The sequence below is a fragment of the Sycon ciliatum genome, chromosome 8, assembly GCF_964019385.1.
Source record: "Sycon ciliatum chromosome 8, ocSycCili1.1, whole genome shotgun sequence".
In the NCBI taxonomy this organism is placed as follows: domain Eukaryota; kingdom Metazoa; phylum Porifera; class Calcarea; order Leucosolenida; family Sycettidae; genus Sycon; species Sycon ciliatum.
Genome location: NC_088650.1, coordinates 15,144,246 through 15,167,187, shown reverse-complemented (window position 1 = coordinate 15,167,187; position 22,942 = coordinate 15,144,246). Strand labels below are relative to the sequence as shown.

The 22,942-nt window shown below is 48.7% G+C and overlaps 1 protein-coding gene and 2 non-coding genes across 6 annotated transcripts in view; all 3 read right to left on the bottom strand.

The window, feature by feature from the left end:
• The window catches only part of LOC135823797 (uncharacterized), a 36,162-nt gene extending 13,475 nt beyond the window's left edge, over positions 1-22,687 (bottom strand). The window contains exons 1-14 of one of the 4 annotated variants that reach the window (XM_065336638.1): positions 22,452-22,687; positions 19,843-20,033; positions 16,569-16,665; positions 12,992-13,105; positions 12,071-12,117; positions 11,712-11,876; positions 10,892-11,254; positions 9,654-9,854; positions 7,813-8,482; positions 5,787-7,401; positions 3,281-3,453; positions 2,798-2,923; positions 1,998-2,184; positions 1,508-1,694 (exon numbers count right to left, since the gene is read on the bottom strand). In XM_065336638.1, coding sequence (XP_065192710.1) covers positions 1,508-1,694; positions 1,998-2,184; positions 2,798-2,923; positions 3,281-3,453; positions 5,787-7,401; positions 7,813-8,482; positions 9,654-9,854; positions 10,892-11,254; positions 11,712-11,876; positions 12,071-12,117; positions 12,992-13,105; positions 16,569-16,665; positions 19,843-20,033; positions 22,452-22,584 — 4,269 coding nt within the window. In that variant the 5' untranslated portion in view covers positions 22,585-22,687. Of the gene's footprint in view, positions 1-1,507; positions 1,695-1,997; positions 2,185-2,797; positions 2,924-3,280; positions 3,454-5,786; positions 7,402-7,812; positions 8,483-9,653; positions 9,855-10,891; positions 11,255-11,711; positions 11,877-12,070; positions 12,118-12,991; positions 13,106-16,561; positions 16,666-19,842; positions 20,034-22,451 lie in introns of those variants that run through there. The other 3 variants (XM_065336640.1, XM_065336641.1, XM_065336639.1) reach the window with 3 other exon arrangements.
• Positions 4,609-4,680, bottom strand: Trnam-cau (transfer RNA methionine (anticodon CAU)). Its single transcript has one exon. It is a non-coding gene; the product is annotated as a tRNA-Met (tRNA).
• On the bottom strand, positions 14,746-14,817 carry Trnam-cau (transfer RNA methionine (anticodon CAU)). The gene has a single exon. It is a non-coding gene; the product is annotated as a tRNA-Met (tRNA).
• Positions 22,688-22,942: the final 255 nt, after the last annotated feature.

Below are 22,942 nucleotides of genomic sequence, written 5' to 3'. Positions count from 1 at the left end.
GTTTTGAGCCGGCAAGCTTTCCCCACTATGACATCGGTCAGGTCTTCACCTGCCAGTGCACTGGCTAGGTTTCGCTCGAAAGCATCCCCGAGTTTAAGAGTTACTTTTATTATTCCATTCTCTAAGCACACCTTCCTCCTCGTCTATCTGGAAATTTGCAGAGTGCACAACCCTGCACCGATCTGTTGGGAATTCTCAGATTGCGCTGTGCAAGCTGAAAATTCCCAGAAAGCGCAAGCAATCATTATCTGCGCAATCTGAAAATTCTTCCCAGAATGTGAAAGCAATCATTATCTTAATCACAGCAATCAGAAGAATCAGAGAAGCGGACACTGTACGTAGGAATCAACAAGAAGAAAATATGAATAACAGAATTTCCTAACAGATTTTCAAGAGACGTTCATCAGGGAAATATGTCTCACGTACAAATATCCGCTTTGCTGATTCTTCTGGTTGCCATAATACAGTTATTGTCTCCGCGCCGCGAATTCAATCATTATCTGCACAGTCTGAAAATTCCCAGAATGTACAAGCAATCTGCAGACTGCACAGGCAATCTGGGAATTTTCAGATTGCGACAATTCTTAGACTGTGCAGAACATACCGTATTTTCCCGAATATAAGTCGACCACCCCAAATCCAGGAGTCAATTTCATGAAAAAAAGAAGTTTTTATAGCTCTATGACACCCACACATACAAAATGATGAATTCTCTGCGAGGAGAGATCATATCATGCCAGTAAGACAAAATCTGAACAAAACCAGTGTCATCCAATGTTCACATGGTTCGTACGGTAGTGCATTTTTGTACGGACACTCCAGTCACTTCATTTGTTGTGCCTGATTCCCGTATGTAAGTCGAGTTCCGTTTGTAAGTCGACCCCAAGCTTTCGGCGAAATTTCTGGCGCACAGAAGGTCGACTTATATTCGGGAAAATACGGTATACACCAGAGTACAATGAGCAACAGAATAAAGAGTACGACTCCCTTTTCAACCAAACTCGGGACTCCTCAAGGCACATTCAATACATTTTCACACACTCTCTGATATCCAGAGGAAAGCGGCACACACAAGTGAGATTCGGGCCGCAATCGGTGCATCCAAAGTGCACATCATACTACGGAGAATGCGGTACCTTTAGCCTTCTGCCGTTCTTCTGCTCTTTTATCCCTCCTAATACTGACACATTCTACCACGACATTATAATGATTACAGTACTGATGGTCACCGAAGAACTGGGGGGGGGGGGGGTCAGGCTCCTAGCATAGACCGTTCTTATTTTCATGTATTACAGTCTATGTACAGTTAAGTCTCCGTGTGTTCATTTGTATGCTGTGCTTGGTGAAATTCTAGCCTGGTCGTTCTTCGGTGCTCCGTTCCTCGGCCCCCGACAGTATTGTATGCAATGCCTCCCCCCCCCCCCCCCCAACCATTCACTATCATATTATAGGGCTATAATCCCGTTTAACTTTGCAAAGTAAAAAAAAGAATACAAGCAATACCTACCTCCTGACACAGAGTATAGATACGGTCCTCGCAGTACGTGGCGAATCCCTCGCTCAGCCACTCCTCCGTCCAGATGCTAGCGCCGATGTCCAAGCCGAACCAGGAGTGCGAGAACTCGTGGGCAACGCGCAGGTCAGTGTACGCGGCATCGGTCAGCAACGACGGCGACAGGAAGGCCATATGCGGACTGCACACATACACACACACACACACACACACACACACACACACACACACACACACACACACACACACACACACACACACACATGCGAGAGAAAGAAAGGCAGAGAAAGAAAAACAGAGAGACAAGTAAATGAGAGGTGGAGTACGAATAGACCGACAAAACAAACATAAGGGAAATACGGAAACAGTACAAGAACTACATGCACATGTAGATCAATGGGGGAATGGTGAGATTGCACAAGGTCGACACATACGTACACATGCACATTTCCCAGACATGTATTACCGATAGTCGCCTACTTACTTAGCCAGACCGAGGCAGCCAAACGAGCGCGGCATCACCACCAAGTGCATGTGACCGAACGGGTACCTGCCCAGCATGCGAGTGCTGGCGCAGAACAGGTTGCGAGAAGACACTGCCAGCAGCTGAGCGGCACGAGTTTGCAACGAAGGCACTGTCCACAAAGACATGGGAATGCTGGCTCCGTTACCTACAGCATAAAGGTATGGGTAATATAAAAACATTATGCACATCACGCGCAAAGCTAATTACACACAACTGGTAACAAGCGTACAATGCTAACGAGAAACGGGACGAGAAAGCAGGTGGCCAAAGCACGAGAAAAGAGTATTCGTGGCTGAGCCACCATAGGACTTGGAACAGGAAATACATCGCGTAGCAGGACTGCACCCAATCATCGAGCAGTACCTTCACAAACGAGCATGACATAGCAGTACCGGCTCCCAATGCAAGCCACAGAAATCACTGGCATCTAACAAAGTGGCACTTGACGTCCACGGCTTCAAATGCAGCCTAGGCGACATGCCAGAATGCAGCACAATGCAAACGCCTTCAAGTGCCCAGGTGCATGGCGTGTGAAAATCCCACACCGTCATGCAGTACAGACCCCAAAAGAGTCATCTAGAATCAATTACAATCATGAAAGTGCTCAAGTACGGGGTCGGAATTATCAAACAGGACATTGAGAACCCACAGAACAGATGTTTTCCGGCGCACACATCATGCACCATACAATTCCGTCCAGATTTTCCGATTCAAAACGAGTCATGACTGCAATTCGGACCTTCATGCCTATTACTCACCTTGGTCAGCTGCATGATGGGTGACGAGCGGCTCGACTGGTGTTTCACAGTACCAGCCAGCCATGAAGGCAAGAACACAGCACCAGAACGGAGTGGACATGGAACAGTCGTACACTGACACACTGCCTGTGCACAGCAGAACACGAGTAAAAGGAAAACAAGAAGAAATGTGAAAGAAATGGTTAGGAAGGGAGGGGGAGTGGGAGGGAGAGGGAGAGAGAGAGAGAGAGAGAGAGAGAGAGAGAGAGAGAGAGAGAGAGAGAGAGAGAGAGAGAGAGAGAGAGAGAGAGAGAGAGAGAGAGAGAGAGAGAGAGAGAGAGAGAGAGAGAGAGAGAGAGAGAGAGAGAGAGAGGGTGGCCGGTAAACCGAAGAGCCCGTAACGGCGGGGTCCGGATAACCGAGGTATGATTGTACTTCGACACGCATTGCATTTTTGAGAGCCACTAAGAACAAACAGGACCACACAAGAAGATAATGACTCACACTTGTCGCTTGCGTCTTCGCTGATCTCGCGGGACTCATCCCCGCTCAGCAGTACAGTACAGCCGCTGGGTACACACACACGAGCACTCCACGTGGATGCACACCTCGGCGTGTCCTGACCCGGGTACAGCTCTCGATGATTGACGGACGAGCCGCGCGTGTACACGCAGGGTCTGAACACACACACACACACACACACACACACACACACACACACACATGATGAACACACGCGTGCAAATACATACATAGTCACATTGACTCACATACACATGCATGCACACACACGCACACGCACACGTACACACACGCACACACACACACACACACACACACACACACACACACACACACACGCACGCACGCACGCACGCACGCACTATCAGCTAACGCGCCATGACAGTGTATGCAAATAAATACTAAAGTCAGACCTTGCTTCAAATATCCGTTTCTCCTTTATCCAGCTCCCTTGCCAACCGAAAGAACTTCAGTTAGAGCAAAATACACTACAGTCAACATTATCAAGTGCAAAGTGCTTGCGCCGTGCTCTCGCCTATCCAATTCCTTCTCCTACTCAGCTGTTTTGTGGACAACAAAGGAGGTCAGGAGGTAAAACTTTAAGGTTGCCAGTGGGTGGCTACACAGGTCAGACTTGCATGACGTGGACAGAATATTGCATGCACGTTGTGCTTCGGGTGCGTTTATTTGGCACAGTCCGGAACAGGAGCAGGCAGAATGGCGTGTTCTGTTGGCGCTGCTCCCGGTCTGGGTCGCTCGGAGCATGTTCTGTTTGATCACTCTGGCCTCGCGGTGGAGCAGTGTTTCTGTTTTACTGTGCAATCTGACTGGAAGCCTGGCTTGTCCAAATACTCCATGATTATGGTGTGCACCTTCGTGTGCAGTTGCTCACTTGCGGCATCTCTTTTGCTATCTTTCGATGAAAAAAAGCTTGCCGTTTGTCGAATTTTTGGCGCAATAATCATATGCACTCTGATACTCGGTGCACTAGTTGCTTGATCCTGATCTAGATGGCACCATGCAAAACACCCTGTAAAGAAGAAAAAATCACAATTTTCCGCATCCGTAGGAACGCCACCGCCCGCAAGGATCAAGGCGCAGATGCAGCTCCTATTAAAAGCGGTGGGAGGTGAGTAGATCAGACGCACCAAAGTGGTCAAAGACCGAAAAGTACAAAATGAATGAACAAAATACATACAATGACAATGCGATCTTTGCCTTGCAATGACCAGTGCACTACAGTGGTGCAGTGGAGCTTGGGCACAAAAAAGCCAACAAAAAGAAAAAAGGAAAAAAAGAAGAAAAAAACTTAGCAGAGGATGGTTTCGATCCATCGACCTCTGGGTTATGGGCCCAGCACGCTTCCGCTGCGCCACTCTGCTTTGCTGACGAATTGAAATGGCTAGTGGCGGTACAAAACACTGCCCTCTGCATCAAATGGTATTTTAGAAAGAAAGCTACCATAGAAATCAGCCATGCATGCATGACGTCAAGAGTACATAAACCAGAATGTGCAACTGTGCATATCAGATCTGAAACAGCGCAGTTTGTGCACTACGTCACCCTGATGAGGTCAGCCAAGCCGCGACTTGCGTACAGCTCAAATTTTCATGTTTCATAGCCAGGAAATCAGCCAAGTTTGCTTGATTTTAGACGTCCAGTTTCAGTATTTCGGTGTTTTGTGTGACTGTGTACGCTGCGTACATCCACCGACAAGTAAAGTCACCAGGCTATCCGTATCAAAAAACCGAAATCAGGACAAACTCAGTGACCTGCACCACCGCGACTGGTTACGCAACTTTTCACCGTACCTGTGGCTTACCATGCTGTCAGAAATGACGTAGTGCACGAATTACGCTCCCACAGGAACCATCCCGAGTTGCACACTCTGGTTTATGTACTCTTGATGACGTACATAGTGCAGTATTGCCGGGGGCCGAAGAACGAGGAAGGGGCAGAATTTGACTAAGTACACGATACTCGTATGTACATGGTGGTTCACCTATCTAAAGATTTCTACATGCAAATATGAACAGCCTAGGCTAACTTACAACCACGAGTCCATAAACAAGAGTATGCAACTGTGATCTCTTTTCTATGGGCCAGATGCGCGGTGCGCTGCCTTCATTACATCATTCAGCTGCAGTCCGCGCACTGCGGAAAATCAAACACCGCACTTTCCCTCTGGTTTGAAATGAACTTTCGTACGGAACTGGAGTTCACGCGCCAGAATTTAGAGATCGCGTAGGTACTGGAACGAATCGATAAAAAACGGATGGGCTCGTACGAGAAATTGTGAGTTTGAATGCATGCTTTCAGAGCGTGATGAAGGCAGGTTACTAGTATGTAATGAAGGCAGCGCGCCGCGCACTGACCCATAACCACAGTTGCATACTCTTGTTTGTGCACTCTTGCTACAACTCTGACCCCCCCCCCCCCCCCCCCCCGTTTTTCGGTACCAGACAGCACTATAGGGGAAAAACCCTACCTTCCATCAGCATCCTTGACCCAGCTGAGCGAAGCACTGTCCGCTGGTGTGGAGTAGTGAACACGAATATGTCGTGGCAGGCAGCACATAGACGCTGGCTTCGAGCACCTCACAAAGTGCTCGGAAACGTCGAATTCCACCGGGCACAGCTTCATGGCGGCTGGCAGATTGCTTGCACATGGCTGAACAAACCTCCGTGAAGCAAGACAATGGGGCGTAGCGATGTCATGGCTGCCATCGTTGAGCACTGTCTGAGCGTGCACAAGAGCGCTCACCTTAGTAATGTTGAGTCTCCGGTGGTCCAGCACGACTTCACTGACCGCAAGAATACCCCGATTGGGGCAGGCACACAGGGCTGAAGTGTTGTGCTTAGCAGGCCGATCAAACATGTTATTGCCGGCCGGGTCAATGCACAGCTCTACGTAGCCGGATATCACGCGACTGTCGAAATCCACCGTCCAGTCCAGGTGGTAGCGTTTGACGTGCACCTCGCTCCAGTTGCTGGAAACGGGCAGGTCGGACGGTGGAATGGCGTCTTCGGTACAGTGCTGGCTAGGGCCTGAAGAGTTAGCATGGGGAGCTGGACTAGCATTCCGCCCATGCACAGCATTGCTATCAGTACAGGCAGCTGATGTCACGCTGCCTTCTGAACACACCGGCAGGCTTCGACCAAGAGTATCATTCGCACCAATAGCAGATGATAATGTGCAAGCTATGGGGCTATTTCCATTGCACAGCATACCCTGATTGGCGTCAGAAGTCAGACAGTCATCTAGTGTATCAAGCTTGCCCGCAGGAAATAGTCTGCCACCACTACTGCTTGTCACAGTAGACTGTCTAGTATTATTAGCATCGTCCACTGTACAGGTAGCCACCTGGGAATCATTCGTACTCGTACAACACAACGTCTCATTGTCGCTTCTGTTCTTCGCACTGATAGGAGAAACGCCGGACAGAGTACAGCTGGACATGCAGCTCAACTCTCCACCTATACTATCAGTCTTTGGAAAGGGTTTAGAAGCCGCCAGTAGCTGTGCATGTGTGCAGTCGGCCTGCTGTTCCTCGGTACTCCCGTCAGGTTGTGAACTAGTTAGTACGGATTTAGCATGACTAGAAGTATTAGTAACCTGCTCAGTGCAATCAGCCTGGATACCGTCTAAGCTTGCCGTACTTTCAACAAAGCAAGGTAGAGCGATGCCCGGTGCTAGTTTTACATGCTGAGTGGTCACTGCAGCCTCACCAACACACTCGGCCAATGCTGAACGTGCGCTTTCAACTGAAGATTGAGTACAGCTCTCCAAAGAGGTACCTTTAGAATATACTGCACCATGCTCCTCCATATTGTTCTCGTCTACCTCCGCATCGGAATCGCATCCGTACGGGTGCTCAGTGTCCAGCGCAGCGTCACTGCGACAGCACACCAGCCCCGACGCCCACTGCTTCATGGCCAGCTCGGCGGGCAGCTCGTAGCGCAGGCAGTGGTCCGCGATGGCGATCGGCGACGGAGAGAAGAGCGTGAGGTTGCAGCGCTGTGCCAGCCCGGTCAGCATCATCACCACCTCCGTGTAGACACGCTCCAAGACCCAGCGAGACGGCCGATATGGCAATGTTGATGCTGCAGAACAACACGAGAGGCACGGAAACTGTCACATAAAAAATATTCCACTTGCACGGCAGCAATGTCCATACCAGCAGCAGCAGCAGCAGCAGTGCAGCAGCAGCATTGCAGCAGCAACAGCAGCAGCAGCAAAACAGCAGCAGCAGCACTTCATGGACAAAACACTGCCCTCAGGAAATGGCCAAACGTGCATTTCTCTACCATGGATATGCAGCAATGGCTCCCAATAAGTAATTACACCAGCTAACAAATAGAGTGCACATCCACACAAGAAAATACAATGTTGCTAATAGGGCCAGGAAACTACACTGTACATGCTAACATTACGAGTATATACCACTGGTAACATGGAGCTGAGCTGATATCAAAAACAGTGCCACAGTAGCAGACTGAAGAGGTTCAACTCACCCGTGGTGAGCGGAATGCAGTTCTCACCGACGGACAAGTGCAGCAGATAGAGCAGCAGCGGGAACTGGTGGCACGGAGAGAACTTGTCCTGCATGGCACTATCACGGACACACGTCACGACCGGTAGAGAACACAGGTCAATATCAGTCACCTGCGCCTGTAGATGTCTCCAAACGCTGGCACACTCGTTGAACAGGCGAGGGCTAAGCTGCTGGAAGTACAGGCCGTAGACGCAGCGCCGTGGCAACGTGGGACCAGGCACAGCGGACTGAAGACTGCGAGTCCCACTCGTCGCACCCGCAGCCGAACTGACGCCGACAGTGTCGCAAAGTGCCTTCTTGGACTGAACCGACTCCGTTCGCAGGGCAGTGCTCCCAGAGCCACAAGACTGCTCCTGGCGCCGTTGTCCACCTGCAGCTCTTGACATTTCCGCTGCCAAGCCCTGTGCAGACACGTTAACTCCAGCTGATGATGAGCCATGTTCAGCCGGTGCATCCTGACCAGTTACACCAGAACTGGCCTGGGCTGCTCGCCGACTGTGCAGCCAATCCTGGAAGACCTTAACTTCCAGCATCACAGACGAGGCATGCCCGCACAGCGCGGGACTCAGCACAATGAAGTAATAGGACTGGTCGAGGGCAGTGAACTCGCAGAAACGCTCCGACAGCCACTGAAGAAACAGATCGAGTACAACAGGAAACACATGGGTAAGATGCTACACTACAAAAGCTGAATTTCTATTTCCCTGTTCTTGGACTTTTCTGGCCTCAAATATGGCAAGGAGTAATTGCACGGGGCACACAATGCAGGATGTACTGTGGTCTTCACGATATCTACAACTATGTGCGGGAGACACCACAAAGTTAGGGTGCCAGTTTCCAATGAATGGACTGTAGTACAGGAGCACACACCAAGAAGTAACAAATCTTTGACCTGGGCCAAACCCAGAGCCAGGAGATCGAACAACCACCGCACTCAGTAATTTCCTGTCGACAGGCATCCGTAGCATCCCTGCTTCGACATACGTGTATGTTCAGGCCAAAGTGCAAAGACCATCTGTTCTGAAACTTACTTCAGTTCTAAAATTACATGTCTTCTTTGCACCATGCAGTGATGGCTACGGCGGATCCAAAAATAGAATGCAGCCACTCACACACTGGGCAAGAATGCTCTCACCAACAGCATCTGTATGTTGAACGGTCTCTTTCCTGCGATCATCGTTTCATCTACCCAAACTTCGGACTTGGCCAATCAACACTGACATCAGAAAGAGAATATACTAGAGTGCATGGCATGTACGAATATTGAAGAGCATGCAGAGTGTGCACAGTGTGATTTAGTGACTAAAATGTCAAGCGTGAGTTCTCTGTAATGCTATACAGTGGAGATTGGATATAACGACACTCCTTCGGGAGAGAACAAAATGTCACTATATTCGATCTGTCACTAAACCCGATCTTCACAAAGGACTTACTAAACGACTTGGGCAACAGAATTGTGTCGCTAAACTCAATCTGTCGTTATATGCAAGGTCGTTATATGCAAGGTCGTTATATGCAAGGTCGTTATATGCAAGGTCGTTATATCCTATCTCCACTGTACTTGTAACTCTTCAGCAAATGTTACAATGGGCAGCTGAGCTCTTCACTACTTCCTAGATACTTCCTTTATAGATTACTGTGAAGAATGGATCGACTTACGAACGTTGGAGCGCATGCAACTCCATCGTGCACCAGTGATCAATGTAAGTACACAGAGATGTTAGAGTTAAAGAATTTTTTTACTTTAAAAAGAAGGATTGCATACATGCATGCATACATACTAGAAGATTGTATACTAACTTTTCTAAGATGTGACGCATCCCCAGTGCAGGACACAGGCACGGTCAGCGAATGCACACACGACTGGACGTCCGATCGCATGGCCATGTTAACGGAGATAGCCTCGGCCAGGCGAACGGCGGCCGCCTCAGCAGGACAACATGCATCGGTAGTAAGCAACACCGGGGAGACACGCGAGGAGAGAAGAGGCCGAGGGTGGACCTGAACAACGGAAACAAAGCGATCCATTACGAAAACCCACCGGGCAGAACATAGGTCACACTCATGTAGTGAGAAAATGAAATATTCTGATTTACAATCGTCACACAGCAATGACATAATCAAGTCCTTCTTAGGGGTCGTCGCAAAAGTTTTCTGTCGTCCCTGAAACGAACATGATTCGTTTGGGGGGGGGGGGGGGGGGGGGGGGGTGGGGTGGGAGCCAAAATCGCAAGTCGACCGACACTGTACATATGACATGTACATGCATGCGATTTTCATCGTCCAGCATGGCAAGGTGTGTTCGTTTCAGAGGGAGGGGAGGGAGGGGAGGGAGTCCGAGGACGAAATGAACGATCAGAGACGACAGAAACCTTTCGCGACGACCCCTTAGCTGCTACTTTGAGTTTCCTGTAAAACCTAAACACTCATTAGAGAGCAGAGTTGGTTGTGTCATTGCTATGTGCCTACTGTAGTCTGTACAGCTGGATGCTCTGACCAGCGGACATCGAGCACATACGCAGCCTGAGGATTTGAGACACCTGTCCATTCTGATTAATTATACTTGCACAGTGGTGTAGTTGGTCCCACCTTGTAGGGTTGGTGGGGGGGGGGGGGGGTGCACCTCTTGGCTTCAGGAAATTATTTGGCCCAAACATACACAGGCTGAATGATGGTTGAAAGATTTTAGGGGATGCACATGCCCCCCCCCCTCAAGGGCCTTCATGCCCCAGCTCACAGGCTATGTTACTATGTGCCTGCTTGTAGACATCATAATGGAATGAGTATGCATGAAGCACAGACTATCACTGTATCACACAACAGAATCACACACACACACAGAGGTATACTAGCCTATACGGACAGCTTGCCAGGCAAACAACACAAGTCATGTACTTGTACATGACAGCTGAACCCACAGTGCAAAAGACACGACAGCAAAAAAATGCAAGACGTTTTACAACAGCAGAAACAAGAATGCAGCCAACGTTCCAATGCACTCGGATGTATCGGTTCGATCAGCGCAACCTGTTACTCACCTCTGCCTCGTCTTCGTCGATGGAAATCCGCTGGCGCACGTACGAAGGCTCGAGCTGCACCAAACGCATCTCATGAGCCAGGTTTTGACTGAGCTGGGACCGCATGAGGCGTACAGACTCGGCCAGAACGCGGCTGTACGGGCTGCAGCGAGAGCGGACTTGCGTCTTTCTCTTCTTCGCTGCACCGGCTGCAGCCGATGTTTGGACCATCGGACTCGGCGGCGCCTCAAACAGGCCTCGAGTCGTCAGCAGCAGCACCAGCAGATCGGCGACCTGTGATCCGGTCTCGAAGATCTCGCCTCTGCTACCAGTCACAGTGCACTGCAACAAACGCTGGACCCAAGATACGCTACAAGGCCAGTCCTGATAAGCAACGAGAACAGGTGAAGAAAGCATTGCAATCACACCTCGTTAGCTGAAAATGTACTGTAGTATAAAAGTGTGTGGACAGCATGCCACATGACAGTACATAAACATGTAGTAGAAAGGTGATTTCGCACACGCACGCATGTAGACATTCTCATGCAAGGGTATGTGCATTTGCACAAACACAAAACATCGATATAAAAGTGTATGCCCGTTGCAAGCGAAGCAAGCAAATCTGCAAGTGTACTGGAAGTACAGGCACGCACAACCTAACACACATGCCCCCACTCACACGCACACCCCACACACACCACCACCACCACCACCACCAAACACACACGCCCGTACGCGCACTCGCACACACACACGCACACGCACACACACACACACACACACACACGGCGGAGAAACCTAACCCCCCGGGGCTATTCAAAGTAGAGTCCCGTCGCCTCACCTTATGAGAGCTGTCCAACCTCATCAGGAAGCATGCACTGCAATGTACACCGACAAGCGAACAACCTAGACTGTCCTGTGCTGTCAGCACCAGATTATCCAACGAGCAAAACTCCTCAAACCCACCGTGACTGGCTGATAGGTGAGATGGTGTGCACGCAAACACCTACAGAAAGACGATTATTTAGAGAAAGAACAGAGGGTAAGATAAGGACAAGGTACAAGACGAATCGGACGACGCATAGTGAGGAGAAGCAATGAGTACAGAATGTGACATACAGGAAAGAAAAAACAAGCATAGGGACTAATCGTTTCATCAACGCACGGCGTCAATGGATGGACGGACGGACAGGTACGCACCTGTCCCTGCGAGCTGGCGTGTGTGCTGACCAGAACCATCACATGAACTGCACGTGCACATACACAAACACATACACGCACACACGCACAAACACACACACACACACACACACACACACACACACACAAGCATACACACACACACACACATGCATGCACGCACGCACGCACATACGCGCACACACCAGAAGAAGAAAAAAGCAAAACACACTCATCGTCTCTGGCATTCTTCATTTACTCCATACAACAAAGTACACAAAGCAAGCATCAGGGAGTTCATGACGAACGCTACTTCAGATTTAGAAGTTACAGACAAGAGGCTGCTTATCGACATAATCTACGTAGTGTCTTGTACTAAAGCCTGTCTGAGTAACAGTCTCATATAGAAGCCTGTTTTGAACAGAAACCGGATTTCAAGATACACAGTCGGCACATAAGCCTGGTTTTAGTGTTGACATACATAGAAACACCTGTCTTGTACAGATGCCCGTGCCATATAGTAACCTGCAAAGTTTCCCCCAAAAAGTCATAATAATGCCGCGGCTTTTATACACGACTTGACGGTATAGTGTACTACAGTAAATTGAAAGAGTAGCTGAGAACAGTCACAGTAAAAGCAATACGGAACAGTTCTTAAATGGCACACTAGCCAAGGAGATACCTGATGACACACACACACACACACACACACACACACACACACACACACACATACACAAACACACATGGGCACACACACACACACACACACACACACACACACACACACACACGTGTACACGTGCACACACACACACGCACACACACGTGCACACACATTCACACAAACACACACACACACACACAGAACGGCTGCTAGCTGCAGCCTGGCCAAACATGAACGCAGCTGTCACTGGCCTCTTTCCCAATGGGCTAGCTGACCTTGGTCACGAGCAAGCAGTTGCTTCAGTGAGCACACAGTAGCGAGAATCTGACGACGAGAAGCGAACGGTACTGTAAATGTACCCACCGCCCAGGATTGGGCATGGCCAGATTCTGCAATCAGACAAGGAATCAGGACAGGAAATGCACACCCAGATACACGTGCACAGACAGACGGACAGACGGAAACAAACGCACAAGGATTGCGGCTGGGTTGGCAGCAGTAATTTGAGTCGAGCGATTTTTACCGTTGCCCACGGTAACACAGTGGCTACTCCAGTCATGCCATACCGGTAGTAGACAGGTGGATAAACGGATACACATATACACAGATAAAAGGACAGGCAGGCAGACAGACAGATAGACAAGCGGACGGACGGACGGACAGACAGATATCAAGCAAGAGCTTGATTCTCCACAAGATGACCCACCAGCAAAGGTCCAGCTCAAAATCCAGGACATCTACTGTTGTACAAATGTATGAGGCAGTTTGAGCACTCTGGCAAGGTACGTTCGGGCTTGGTTTAAATCTGGCTTAAGCCGCTTTGGAAAATTTATTTTTCATTGCTATCAGGTTCGGCCTCATTTCCTCTGTGCTGCGCTGATGAGTCCACACAGGACGAAACAGTTCTGTCCGCAGATTGAGTACGAGGCAGATAGACAGCCCGTACACAGACAGACAAATTCAGATAGCAAAACCATACAGCAGGAACAAGACTTGGCACTGACAAACACGAATACATCAACAAAGAAGACGAGCAAGACGAGGATGTATCGTAACACTACTATAATCTCTATTCATCAGTATCAAGGTGCTCCTGTCGTGTGGTTAGGCTATCTGCAAATGGGGTGAGTTACTTTTAACGTCAAGCTGCACCTAATCTGCTATGTCATCGTATGGATAATCAAGCTTCTGTCAGACAGACATACATACATACTAGGAGAGCAACTGGGTCACTTCACACACACAGAGACAGAACTGATCAGGAGCGAATTAGTGTATCGACCATGCTGGAGGTCTTCTTCAGAAAGAAAGACTTGTTGATGGCAAGGAGGCACAGTTAAAATGAGGAGAAGGAGTGCGAAGATAAGCGCTGCCCGCGAATAGCCTCGTACATGGTGGTGAAGGTGCTAGCGAGGAACTGAAGCATACAAGGTAGCAGCAGCAACATCAACAGCAGCAAAAGGTGCCAGTGAGGTGTGCGGTGCTGGGGCAGGTGCAACAAATAGAGGCTGCATTTGGCCCTAGTGCAGTGTACGAGTAGTCAAGAGGTGACTAAATCGGGAATCAAGACCGGACAGCGGTACTGAGAACAGACCTGTGCGTAGGGTCAATGGTACAAGGAAAAAAAAAATAAAGCAAGTGGATATAGATAGTGCTACCAGTGGTGGAGACTAAGATGAGTGATTGGTTGCAAATTGCAGTGTAGAAGTTGCCTGGCGGATGGCCACCAAATCACCCCAGGTATCCAGCCGCCCCCAGCACGGCCAAAGCACGCACCAGCCAGACAGACAGACAGACACACAGACACACACACACACATACACATGCAAAGAGTGCACAGAAGCGACAAAATTTTGAAGGCCTGTAATACACAATCAATACAGGCACTCTAAAAAACATTGGACCAACAAGAGAAGAAAAACAAAAAGAGAGAGCAAGAAGTACGGAGCCTGACAGCATCCACCCACAACCACTCTTCAGCGCAAAAGGAACATGCCCGAATAAGCAACGGAAGAAAAAAAAACTTAGTTAGCAGAGGATGGTTTCGATCCATCGACCTCTGGGTTATGGGCCCAGCACGCTTCCGCTGCGCCACTCTGCTTCCACACTGGTAGTTCGGGACACTTTCTCTCCAAAATCACTTTTTGTCAGATCATTAAGAAGCAGATATCAATGCTTGAGCCAGTCAGCGATGTTGGTGACTGGGCGCCCCAGATAGGCAGGCTGATGTGGCTAGCACTGGTTTCTTGGGGCAGTGCACGGCAATGTCGTCGGCAAGTTGCAGAGGTGGAGCAGGATGGTCTATGGCAGGGACATCACAGGTGTAAATGCAAAACAGGATCGGTCCAAGGACAGAACCCTGAGGTACACCAGATGAGTACTAATCTTAATGATAAGAAGATCCAGGTCCGGTCAATCGTACCACCACGTGGTGCGGGTCAGCATGTCGCTCTCCATTGCAACCAGACAGAGCTTCCCCCCAGCCCAACGACAATGTACCTCCGCATGACCCTTGATGCCGCTGTGAAGTGGGACCCCCATGTCGACGCGATTGCGAAGAAAGTTGTGCAGAAGATCGGAGCACTATGGCAGTCCCGCAGATGCCTCTGCCTCGCTAGTCGCACCCAGTATGTGAGGTCAGTCATCATGCCTGACCTCCTATACGGATCTTACGCCTTCTCCTCCTCCCTCAAGGCTTCGCAGCTTGATCGCCTTCAGGCTCGGCAGAACCGAGCAGCGAGAGCGGTATACGGTTTGCCACCTCACACCTCTACCCAGCCTCTGCTCAAATGGATGTCCCAGAGTTCACGAGTATAACGTCCAGAAGCAACTCGCCCTGGTGTGGCGCTGTGTCAATGGGAAAGCCAGCAGTGTCCTCCAGGATCTATTCTCACCATCAGCTGGTAGCACCGCCCGGCAACAGGTTCCCAGGAGCCTCGCTGTCCCCTCGGCACAATCAGAAGTCGGCAGATCTCGCCTGGCCTTTCAGGCAGCCTTGGCCTGGAATGCACTCCCAAGGACTTTAAGGGAGATCGACGTTGCTCAGCAAGTTAAGCTTGCCTCCCTCCCCTACACCTTGCAATGAATGCTCTGGCTGACTTTGCCCGTCCACACACTCCGTCATATATTCCTCTCTGCACGCTTGTCCACTTATGAACTCTTTGTGTTCCCTCTGTTGATGCTGCAAAATCGTTTATCATATCTCCAGCACTAAATCACATAGCAATTTGTTCTTCGCTGCTACCCCCCCCCCCCCCCCCCCCCCCCCCAACCACATGTTGATGCGCCCACCACGCACCAATGATCCATCTCCCAGATGCCCCTAAACTCACTGCTTCTCTGTATCTCTCTCTCTCTCTCTCTCTCTCTCTCTCTCTCTCTCTCTCTCTCTCTCTCTCTCTCTCTCTCTCTCTCTCTCTCTCTCTCTCTCTCTCTCTCTCTCTCTCTCTCTCCCCCTCCCCCCTCCCGCTGTGAAATTCGCTTCTATAGAATTGGGCACCATTGCCCGTTTGGCCTTGCAAAGTAAAATAAAAATCAACAACACACACACACACACACACACACACACATGCCCCCACACACACAAGCAAGCACACGCACCCTGTTGCTCTCTCTCTCTCTCTCTCTCTCTCTCTCTCTCTCTCTCTCTCTCTCTCTCTCTCTCTCTCTCTCTCTCGCTTTGAAATTCGCTTCCATAGAATTGGGCACCATTGCCCGTTTGGCCTTGCGAAGTAAAATAAAAATCAACAAAAACAACACTCACATGCCCCCCCCCCCCCCCCCTCAACACACACACACACAGGCAAGCACACGCACCCTGTTACACGGCATAATAATTTACTTACAACTCACCACAGAATGAGTCCAGGGCCAATGCCGCTCGCAGGAATTCTCCTACCCATTTGCCGAGAACAGCGTGCTCATCATTCAGCTCCAAAATGGCAATAACCTAAACAAAGAATACGCGAAAAAGCGAAAGAACATTATGTCTGTAAGTCCATTGGAAGTATGCAGTGATAGTGACATGTGGTTCGACAATCTTGTCATGTGACTAAATTTGTGTGGAAAGTGATCATGGCATGTGGATAGTGGAACCGACGCCATGGGACCCATAGGGATGCATGGCTGAGTGGAGTGGAGATGGGACCAACATGGCCGTCCTGTATGGTCATGTGATAGATGACATGCGAAGCCACTCTATACTGACTTAGGTTGGCAAGAGGAACTACAGTAGAGATCACAGTAGAGATCAGATACATGCAGGCGCGCCGGAACCGGTCCGGTACGGGTTGGTCAGGTTATTACCGGACCAACTTCTCGGCCACCAACACATGTTTCCCACTGTGGAGGGCATGACTGCGTACCCGCCATACCACACACAAACTGTATGAACGGCCATGATACTACCGGACCAATCAAAAACTGCTTCCGGCGGTCCTGATGTCATGTAAAACGTACCCCCAATGGGCAGCAGGAAAATGAACTTAGTAGCTGAGGAACTTGTTAACCAAACACGTGGCATTGTTGGGCAATACACCCGGTACCCATACATCAGACAATGTCCGTACTAAGAAAGTGTACGCTGTGTCGGAGTACGTAGTAGGTGAGACCCACTGCACGTGTACCGGTACTCAAGAGTACATGAACCCCAGAGTGTGCAGCTCATGACTTTTTCTGCATGGGTGTCTGTCACGGCGAGATTCCGTGATTCCAGATCTGAGGCGGGAAGTGGCGTAGTGAGTGCAACTGAGCTGAAGTTGTTCAGAAAGAGACCCGCTTGAATGTTTGTGCGCACATCGCTAAAATGATGTAATCACGGAATTTCGCCGTGACAGCAATCCATCAGAGCGGCACACTCGGGGTGTCATATGTACTCTTGGTGTACTTTATGGCTCTGTATATGTCGTCATCGACGACCTACCGCGCTCACGGCAGAGACTTCTGCGTGTGTGTGTGTGTGTGTTTTGTGGCTACTGACACGAAGTCCATTCCAGACTGGTTTGGTTGTGCCGAAGACCGATCAGCTTGGCGAGAGCAGGTTCTGGTTTTTCAGCCTCGAGCAGTAGAGAAATCCGTACTCTGCTCATCTTGCAACCAGGCTTTCTCTTGTCCTCAAGACAAGGCATGGCACAAGTGTTTGGCTGAGCGCCAACTTCCCGTCCACCAACAGCGTGGTTCAGTACAGTGCATCAGTTGCTGCCGATGGCTTTTGAAGTAAGGGTGGGCTTGCAGTTCATCGCTGCTAGCCAGCACTATCTGAACATGCAGATACGGCATTGACGGCGTCTCTCGCTAGTTGCTGCTTTCAACATTGTCAATGCTGCAATCGCTGCTTCAAGTCCCGGGTTGGTTTTAACCGCCATAACTGCAACCGTGGAAACGTCTTGCTGCAGCCGATAGGGATTCACTGCCGCTGATCTGCATGCATTGCCCAAAGCGTTTCCGACGACAGCAAGACTTGATGAGGCACCAGGAGTCCTGCCAATGACGATGCCCTCCAAACTCTGGCCCCCTCCGGGGGTGACATTGCCCAATGGGCAGTCATGCTATAGTAGTAGTAGAAGTAGTAGTAGTGTCTGTGTCTGTGTATGTGTGTGTGAGTGTGTGTGTGTGTCGTCAGCTGCTGTACGGCGCGTCACCGTCCGAACGTCCATCGCATGGACCCCGTAAGCGCTGGAAGGACTCCACGAAGTGCGACTTGATGGCTGTTGGCGTTCCTCCGAAGCAGCTTGGTGACATCGTCCAAGATCGACAGGGATGGCGGGTCACCTGCCATTACGCTGTCGACGCTATTGTCCAGTCCCGCATGGAGCCTGTGGCGAAGCCCCTCATCTGTGGTACTTGTGCGCGCAGTTTTCGTCCGCCACGGGATATTGCGAGGCACAAATGTAATGCTGTTCGCGCAGCCCGCGCGCGCTGAGTCTGGCGTTCCCCGCCCGGTGTACAACACGTCTCCTGGTCTGCCCCTTATGGGGCCACATAGCCAGTCATGGCAGTGGAAGAAGGAAGGAAGGTGTGTGTGTGTGTGTGTGTGTGTGTGTGTGTGTGTGTGTGTGTGTGTGTGTGTGTGTGTGTGAGAGAGAGAGAGAGAGAGAGAGAGAGAGAGAGAGAGAGAGAGAGAGAGAGAGAGAGAGAGAGAGAGAGAGAGAGAGAGAGAGAGAGAGAGAGAGAGAGAGAGAGAGAGAGAGAGAGAGAGAGAGAGAGAGAGAGAGAGAGAGGTGTGTGGTTGTTGTGAGAGAGGACTGCAAAGACGCACCAACATTTGGCGTATCTCTGCGGTACTTTAATACACTCGCACAACAGCGGAGTGAACAGCGGAGTGAACAGCGGAGTGAACAGCGGAGTGAACAGCGGAGTGAGCAGCGGAGTGAGGGTAACATAGATGCAGCTAACGAGGTTCGCCCCCTTGTCGGGCATTGGTTGTGAGAGTTACCACTTCACCCTTTATGGCCCTGCATCTGCCGTTTATGGCCCTGCATCTGCCACACTGGTATAATCAGGCATGGTGGGGGCCTGGCACGAGCAAAACTTCTCTAAGGGGCTATCCGGCATTATCAATAATTTTCGCGAAACGAAAAAGTTTAGTTAGGACCCTCACCCACCTACCCATCCCCTGAACGAAAAATTGATTGACATGACAGCAAGAATACCTTGATGTAAGAATACCTTGATGTCTCCCATATCAATATTTTTCCAAACGAAACTCCCCTTAAAAAGTAAAGTAAATTATCGTAACCGTTCCCGAAGGAAACTCACGACGGCCGCTAACACCCGATAAACCCTAGCGGCAGATGCAGCGCCTAACGGTGGGAGTGAGTGGGTAAGTCTCACAACTACTGGCATGATTGAGACACGAGAGGCACCTGGTTCAAGTCCTGCCTGGGAGCGGTTTTTCCAGCCGTGCTGCTACCCACAGTCAACTGGGAACTTGTGGCCAGGCACAAGGGGTACATGGATGCAGCTAAACTCCCCTTGACCCACCCAAAACGAAACTTTCTCTCTTCGTGTAAAAGATCGATAATTATGGACGGCCCCTAAGCTGGTTGTGTTTCTCAACACAATCGTAAGCCGGTGGTAACGCGGATGTACAAACTCTACTTTACTAACAACAGCAAACACGACTCACAAAGCATTTACTGGCAGTATTCGGATCTCCAAAGAACCAGTCTACGACGACCTGTTGCTTGAACTTGTTGATAGGCCGTGGTGTTTGCACGTTCCGACTGAGCTTCTCCAGCCATGCTTCGATTTCCTCGCCGACATGATCCTCCAGTTTGCGCACATTGTCATCGGTGTTTGGCAACCAGTCGTGCTCCGCTACCAAGGGATACACGCACACGCACACGCACCCACACACACACACATGCACGTGCACACACATACACACACACACACACACCACACACACACACACACACACACACACACACACACACACGTACACACAAACACAAGCACTTTTTTCTTTAAAATAGCTATGAACGAAATTAAACTGGCGCTCATGTCACACAACAAAGCAGCAAAGGTTTAGTTCCAGAACGTTTTCTTGTCACATTTATCGAGATTCCATTGATAAATTAAACCTAAACCTAAGCCTTTGCTGCTTTGTTGTTTGACATGAGCGCCAGTTTAATTTTGTTCATAGCTATTTTCACTGGTTTGAGGGAAAGACACAAACGGGAAAAGTCTGAAGAAGAAAAAAGAAGCTATTTTACGGTTATTATCTCCACGTCGACTACTACTGTATTAAAAACATGTAATTTTAGGTGCATTAAAATTTCGGTGCCACGGACCTGCCAGGTTTGAGGTGTGATGTAGAATTAGGTGACCAGCGTTCCCTTCACATACAGTGCATACTCTAGTGCCTTTTAGGTGTAATGTAAATTTAGGTGCATGGTTCTCTACCGAAATCACCGAAATTAAAGTTACACCGAAAATTGCATGTTTACAGTATTCACTTTTTTCTTTTCTTTTTTTTTCTCATCAGCCACCCATACAGACTTACTGAGTTTGTATATGTTATGATGCAAGGGTGGGAAATACCCTCAAAAGCAACGACATTGGGTTTTTCTCCAAACATTTCCCAGGGGGAGGTCCCGTGGACCCTCTACTACTAGTATGCTTTCGGGCGAAGTCAGACCTATCGAAAATAGGTTCTGACGCCAATGCTTAGTGACGGCATGCTACCGGCTGGCGTGCGATGACCTCTTGACGTCACCGCACGTGCAGAGTTCATGACGGCCGGGGCAGCAATCGCAGCAGGTACTGTAAAAGCCATATTTATAACGAAGTGCTAATTCTAACGAGTTAACGGGGAGAAATCTGTCGTTAAAATAGAAATCGTTATCCAGAAATCAATACAATTCTGTTGCTATTGAGCGTTGAGAATGAGTGAGAATCGTAAACCTGTCAATTTCAGGAAATCGTTATATATGCGCCCCGTTAGAATAATGGTTTTTCACAGTAACATGCTGAACGTGAATATCATCACCGTGAAGCAATTGGCCTTGGGACAAGCCAGCGATAGTCCGCTTACTCAAGCTTTGATCAATCATGTCCGAGCATACATTCAGCCTGGCCTGAACCACGTGTACGAGAGCGGAGGACTATGATCAGTGTACTAGTAGTATTCAAAGGCTGTCGCCTGTTTAATCCAACCAAGGCCCCCATGTAATATACACGCATGACAGATTTGTATTTTGTTTGAGCATTTCGAAATAATATTTTTATTAATTTTAAATACGCAATGTAAAAAACGGTGGAGACGATGTGCAATAAAACGAAACTATGAAGAAATGGTGTAGGGAAAAAATATGGATTCAAACAAGTTTTCGTACAACACTCATCAGGAATCGTCGTTGTACTAAAGGACACTGAAACAAAAATTGAACTATTATAGAAAATCTAAGTTAGAGAAATAACACTAAGAGCAACAACAGTGAAATTTACAAGTGTGAATTTTAACAATCAAAGCGAGAAATGAACAAAGGAGAAAGGAAGGAAAGACAACGTGATAACACATAACAGCAGTACATTACACCTAGAACATTAACGGCCAAGCTTGGCCGCACTAAACACGACACGTTACTTGAACAATTTCAACCCAATTATACTATTTTTCTGTACACACAAATTAGGCTTGTACAGATGCTGATAGATAGCTTCCAACACTTTTAACTGTAGTCCATAACCATGACGACCACGGCACAATACAGTGAACGAAGAGTCGGAATACGAATTGCAACAATCAGGACTAGCTAGCAAATGATTGTACACTGAAGACTTGCTACCACGAAACCTACGCACAACACTAACACTCTCACCGGCATTCTCACCATCACTCCCATCACTGCTCTCCGACTACTGCTGTTATGTGTTATCACGTTGTCTTTCCTTCCTTTCTCCTTTGTTCATTTCTCGCTTTGATTGTTAAAATTCACACTTGTAAATTTCACTGTTGTTGCTCTTAGTGTTATTTCTCTAACTTAGATTTTCTATAATAGTTCAATTTTTGTTTCAGTGTCCTTTAGTACAACGACGATTCCTGATGAGTGTTGTACGAAAACTTGTTTGAATCCATATTTTTTCCCTACACCATTTCTTCATAGTTTCATAATTTTAAATATTCAAAAATTCTAGAAGTTGTTTACATCTACTAAGAGAATTCCAGTGTGGAACCATCAGTTAGTTCCTATAACCATATTCACAGTCAGCGTGAAAGGATAGTAACCGTACCTGGTGCTTTGTGGACAGTGCACACGGGCAATGCACATCTGACACTGGTTGCATTCTCATTGGTGTCCACGTCAAAAACACGAGTGCGATGGCAAGAACGGAAGTTCGCCGGGTCAGCAATACCAATCTGCATGAGAAATAAGCGCTCCTGTAATCCAGTTCAAGTGTCTTGTTATTGAACGGCAAAGATGTGTTCATTGACATTGGATAAACAAGACATACTAGTAATCATGATATGTCCCATTTGCATTATCATAGTGGCTGTAAATGCGCACTTGACCATTTATTTTGGCATTTTCTCGTACATAATAATTATTATGATTGTACTGTATACATGTACCTATTTTATTTTCCATTTTTTTTCACGTCTACATGACTTTATTTTGCCCGTAAGCAATGGTAAGGGTAGGGATTTCAGTCACGTGATCTGCGGGGGCAAAAGTACCTTGACACGCATGCATGCTTTTTGAATGCCAGGCATGGCACAGCTC